The following is a 6,105-nucleotide window of genomic DNA, read 5'->3' as shown; positions in this document are numbered from 1 at the left end:
TTAACCAATGTTGATATATTATTAACTGAAGTCACATTTAAAAAAATTTCCTTTGTATTTACCTAAGGTCTTTTTTTCTGTTCCAGAATCCCATCTAAGATATTACATTACATTTAGTTCTCAAGGTTCCTTAGGCTCATCTGGGCTGGGAGTTTCTCAGACTGTCCTTGTTCTTGATGACCCTAACAGTGTGAGTATTGACCAGGTATGTTGTAGGATGCACTTCTGTTGAATTTTGTTTGATGTTTTCCTCATAAGATTGCAATTATAGGGTTTGGAGAGAAGGTGAAGTGCCATTTTCCTAGTGTCATATTCAGGGTACATATTATGAACATGATTTGTGGCTGCTGATGAGACCTGGATCATGTGCATGAAGTAGTGTTTGTCATGTTTCTCCGCTGCACAGTCACTCCTTTTCCCTCTGTCCAAGCTGCCCTTTTTGGAAGGAAGAAGGAAGCAGCTCACACGCGGCTCATTTGTAGGAAGTGGGGAGCTGTGCCCACCCCTGAGGGCAGGGTGGCTACATTAATTATCTGGAATTCTGCACAGATTTGTCTCTTCTACCCAATTCATTCATTTATCCATTTACTTACTGTTATTAATATGGATTTGTATGTTTGTTTCATACTATGGATTATAGTCCACTACTGTGTTATTTATTTTATTATTTATTTCTTTATTCCAGCATCAGTTATTGGGAACTCCTTCAGTGAGCTCCTGTGTCCTTTTGACATACCCCCATCATTATGCATTCTTTTTTTTTTCTTATTTTCCAGCACTACAGGATGCTCCAGGCTCATCTTGTATATTTCTTGCGTCTCTCCTAGAATCAGCCATTTTTCCAATTAGCCATAGTTCCTTTTATTGGAAAATGGCATTAGAAACTAAGATCTCTATGCTATATATACACTCTTGTCATTTCTGGTAATCTTTCTAAGCTGACAGAGCAAAGTAATACGTGTGTATACTAATCCATGTATATACACATATCTATAAATATTTCTATATGTAACTCTGTGTTTCTGATGTCTCCAGCTCCAATGAATTAGCACATGCATCATTCTAACTTCTTCCCCTTGCTTATTTGTAAATTCCCCACTCCATCAGTGTGGAATTCTTACTCCAACAGTGAGAAACCTGGCTCCCACCATCTGCTATTCATTTAATTAATTGATCGGTTCTAGAACATGTGTATAGCAGTGTCAGAATTTTGTAACTGTATCCCCAATGGAAACAACTTTATCAATAAGAGTACAGTACCAATGGCAGTTTATTTTGCCTTTAGTATTTTTAATATACTTTTGGATTGTTTTTATTGTGGTAAAATACACTTCATATAAAATTGAACATTTTAAGTATATAGCTCAATGGTATTAAATGCAATCAGGTTGTTATGCAACCATCACTACCAACCACCTCCAGAACTCTTTTCATTTTGTAAAACTGAAACTATACCCATTAAATAATAACTCCTCATTGCTCCCTCCTCCCCCTAAAGCCCCTGGAGACTACCATTCTTTCAGTTCTATGATTTTAACTATTCTAGGTACTTTATATAAGTAGGATCAGACAGCATTATTATTATTATTATTATTACTAGAGGTCCAATGCAGGAAATTCGTTCAATAGTAGGCCTTCCTTCCTCCGGCTTCCGGCACCAGCTTCCCTCTGGCACCCGGGACCCAGGCTTCCCTCGCAGCCCCAGCTTCGTCCGGAAGGTCATCTGGAAATATGTCCTATCTAATTAGCATATTATGCTTTTTTTAAATTATAGATTTTTATTATTTGCAAAAAGCTTTATTGTTTCTATTTGGTCCAGGGCATGGGAGAGGGCTCCAGAGTGGTTAGAAGGCTGCCTAGCAGCTTCAGGGAGAGTCTCAGGCAGAAGCCAGACACCAGGGGGTTGCAGAGGGGCCCCTCAAAGACCTCTGGGCTTCAAAGGCTCCTACTGATACCTGAGGGTGAGCCTTTCAAAGAGATACCCAGCCCAGCCTGGGGGCCAGCCAGCCTGTGGAGGTGAGTCAGGTGGTTGCCCATCTTTTTGATGAGTTTCACCTCCTCAGCCAGGAAGCAGTTCTCCAGGAAGTCACAGATGAGGGTCTTTGTAGGTAGAATCCAGGGCATGCAGATCCCAAAGGGCCTGGTTCAGGTTCCTCTCCGAGACCATGGCAGCTTCCATGGCATCCTGAGTTTTGCCCCACTCATCTTGGGAAGGCTTCTGCTCATCCTGGAAGAGAATACAGCCACCGAGCTGGTTTTCCATCTTCAAGAGATGCTTGGCACCCTCGAGATTCTCCTCTGTCAACTCACAGAAGAAGTGGCCCATGCCATTGTTGAGGTGGAAATAGAAGCCCAGAGAGAGGTAGGTGTAGGAGGCCTGTGGATGCAGGTTGACTAGGCAGTAGATGGCAAATTCAACAATTGAATCTAAAAAACATAATAAACAAAAACACAGAATAGAAACAGACTCATAGATACAGATAACATTTTGACGGTTGCCAGATGGGAGGGGTGTTGGGTGGAAGGGTGAAATAGTTGAAGGGATTAAGAAGTACAAATTGGTAGCTACAGAATAGCCATGGGGATGTAAAGTACAGACCAGGGAATATAGTCAATAATATTCTAATAAACATGTATGGTGTCAGGTGGATATGAGATTTATCGGGGTGGTCACTTAGAAAGTTATATGATGTTTAATAATTGGGGTTACAACTATATATGAAACTAATATAATATTGTGTGTCAACTGTAATCGAAAAATAAAAAGTAATTTAAAATAAAATAAATGAAGACCCTGACTCTTCACAATATTAAAATAGTGATTAAAAGAATAAACAATGGAAAAAATGTCAATAAAAATAATGGCGTCGACTGGTCTCAGAGACAGGGTGGCTGAAATAATTTGAAGGTGGTGACTGGAAAAGAGGTTGGAGGGTAGCTGGAGGCTGGAAGCCTGGGTGTCCCTGGGTCTGTTCCATCCAAACAATGAAACAAGAGACCGATCTGGGAGAATGCCGAGGGCACTGCCCTATGGTCTTATTTTGAATGGCTTGTTTCATTTAGCATAATGCTCTCAAGTTCATCCATGTTACAGCATATCACAGAATTTTCTTCCTTTTAAAGGCAGGGTAACATTCCATTGCATGTTTTTATCACATTTTGATTATTCATTCATCTGTCACTTGGATTGCCTCCACATTTTAGTTATTGTGAATAATGCTGCTATAAGGTGAGTGTACAAATATCTCTTTGAGACTCTGCCTTCAATTCTTTTACATATATAGCTGTAGAATTGCTGGATTATATGATAATTCTATTTTTAATTTTTTGAGGGATAACCTTGCTGTTTTCCACATAGGATGTGTATTTTTACATTCCCACCCACAATGCACATTTCAATTTCTCTACATCCTCACCAACACCTGTTATTTTCTGTGTTTTTGTTGTTATTGTTGTTTTGTTTTGTTTGATGAGTAGCCATCCTAATGGGTGTGAGGTGGTATCTCATTGTGGTTTTGACTTGCATTTCCCTGATGGTTAATGATGTTGAGCATCTTTTCATGTGCTTGTTGGCCATTTGTACATATATCTTATTTGGACAAAAGTCTATTTAAGTCCTTTGCCCATTTTTTAAATTGGGTTGTTTGTTTGTTTGTTTTTGAGTATAAGGAGTTTTTTTAAATATATTTCTTTATTGATTTCAGAGAGGAAGGGAGAGAATAGAGAGATAGAAACATCAATGATGAGAGAGAATCATGGATCGGCTGCCTCCTGCATGCCCCCCACTGGGGATCGAGCCCACAACCCGGGCATGTGCCCTTGGCCAGAATCGAACCTGGGCCTTTCAGTCCACAGGCCGATGCTCTATCCACTGAGCCAAACTGGTTAGGGCTGAGTATAAGGAGTTTTAAAAATATATTCTAGATATTAGTTTCTTATCATATATATCATTTACTAATATTTTCTCCCATTCTGTGGATTTTTTTCTGCTCTATTGATAATGTCCTTAGATGCACTAATTTTCATGAGGTCCAATTTGTCTATTTTTTTTTCATCTTTGGTATCATATCCAAAACAATCGTTGCAAAATTCAGTATCATGAAGCTTTTGCCCTATGTTTCCTTCTTAGAGTTTTATAGTTTTCACTTTTATGTTAGGTCTTTGATCCATTTTGATTTAATTTTGTACTTGGTGTTAGGTAAGGATCCAACTTCATTTTCTTTTTTTTTAATGTGGCTATCTAGTTCTCCTAGCACCTAGTCTATTCAAGACTTTTCTCATTGAATAGTCTTGGGACCCTTGCCAAGACTAATTTTGCCATATATGCAGGGTTTTATTTCTGAGCTCTCTATTGTATTCCATTGCTCTATGTGTTTGTTCTTATGCCAGTGCCACACTGTTTTGGTGACTGTAGTTTTGTGATAAGTTTTGGAATTAGGATGTGTGAGTCCTCCAACTTTTTTAAAGATTGTTTTGCTTATTTGGTGTTCCTTGGGATTCCATGGGAATTTTAGGATGTAATTTTTATTTCTGCAAAAATCATCATTGAAATTTTGATAAGTATTGTATTAAATCTGTAGATCCACATAGCCCACGGCCATGAGGACCCCACACACAACGGACTACTGGACTGCAACTAGCCTAATGCTGTACTGGACCCGGCACCAACATGGAAAGGAAACTCTGGACATTGATTTTGCTTCTAGTTTTACTGAAACCCCAGCTATACTTCTTCTATGATTGGACTAAGTGAAATGGGACTTTGGAAACACAGGGATTTAATTCCATGCAAATAAAAATCACTCATTCTCTCAGCAAGTCTCAGAAAATTCTTTATCTCGAGATACTGTAAGAAGTGCAACCCCAGCAACACCCAGTGGGAAAGTGGACCCCCACTTCATCTGATATCAAACCTATGTGTGCCTTTGGATACAAAATGAATCTCTTATAGAGAGCATTTACTTGGACCATGTTTTTCTTTTAATCCATTTTGCCAGTCTCTTTTTTTTATTGGATAATTTAATACACTTACATTAAAAGTAATTACTGATAAGGAGGGACTTACCACTGTTATTTTCTATTTGCTCTCTATACACCTATAGCCTTTTGTCTCTCATGTCCTCATTACTCTCTCCTTTTGAGGTTAGATGATTTTTTTGTAGTGAAATGTTTTGCTTTCCTTTTGTGCATATTCTGTAAACATTTTCTTTGAGGTTTACCATGGGAGTTACATTCAATACTCTAAAGTTATAACATTCTAATTTCAATTTATACCAGCTTAACTTCAATAATCTATGAAAATTCTGATCCTTTACAACGTCATCCCCACCCTGTCTTTAGCATTTACAGTCTCCATTCATTTCCAAAGTTACTAAAGTCAGCACCTTCCTCACCCCTCCTCCTCCAGTGAAGTTGTTTCATTTGTTTGTAATACAATCAGTCTCTTGTCACAGGCTGCATTCCTTCCTGGGATTTTCTGACTCCTTAAATAATGTTTAAAAATTTACATATGTTTAGGATCTCTCTTTGTGATGTGAAGTTCTATGAGTTTTGACAAGCCATGTCATACATAATCCATCATCACAGAAGTTTCATACAGAAGTTTCGCTGCCCTAAAAATTCTCTATGCTCCACTTATTCATCCCTCCCTCCATCCGCTGAGTCCCTGGAAACCACTGATCTTTTTACTGTGAATGAACTTCAGTTTGTTTACTCACCCATCATGGTTGCTTCCACTTTTTGGCAATTATTAAAAAAAAGCTGCCTAAACATTCATGTGCAAGTTTTTGTGTGAATACAAATTTTCAAATCAATTGGGGAAATGCACAGGGGTGCAATTGCTTCAAATCCTCCTTAGTACTTGGCATTGACAGTTTTTTGGATGTTAGCCATTCTAATGGGTATGTAGTGGTATCTCATTGCTGATTTAATTTGCAATTCTCTGATGACAGATAATGGTTAGCATTCTTTTTATATATTTGTTGGCCATCTATATGTTTTTGGTGAAGTGGTTCTTCAAATATTTTGCCCATTTTTATTTATTTATTCACTAGAGGTCTGGTGCACGGATTTGTGCACTGGTGGGGTCCCTTGGCCTGGCTTGCA

The 6,105-nt window shown here is 38.4% G+C and overlaps 1 protein-coding gene across 1 annotated transcript; it reads right to left on the bottom strand.

Moving 5' to 3' along the window:
* Positions 1 to 2,086: 2,086 nt before the first annotated feature.
* LOC307100328 (ferritin light chain-like) lies at positions 2,087 to 5,724 on the bottom strand (the record flags this gene model as incomplete). The annotated part of the gene is made up of 2 exons (XM_079772707.1): positions 2,087 to 2,427; positions 5,718 to 5,724. 2 exons carry the CDS (start codon positions 5,722 to 5,724, stop codon positions 2,087 to 2,089), a joined length of 348 nt encoding a protein of 115 aa, XP_079628833.1.
* Positions 5,725 to 6,105: the final 381 nt, after the last annotated feature.

This window comes from Cnephaeus nilssonii (assembly GCF_951640355.1).
Source record: "Cnephaeus nilssonii genome assembly, chromosome: 5".
In the NCBI taxonomy this organism is placed as follows: domain Eukaryota; kingdom Metazoa; phylum Chordata; class Mammalia; order Chiroptera; family Vespertilionidae; genus Cnephaeus; species Cnephaeus nilssonii.
This window is presented reverse-complemented; position numbering and strand designations above follow the sequence as displayed.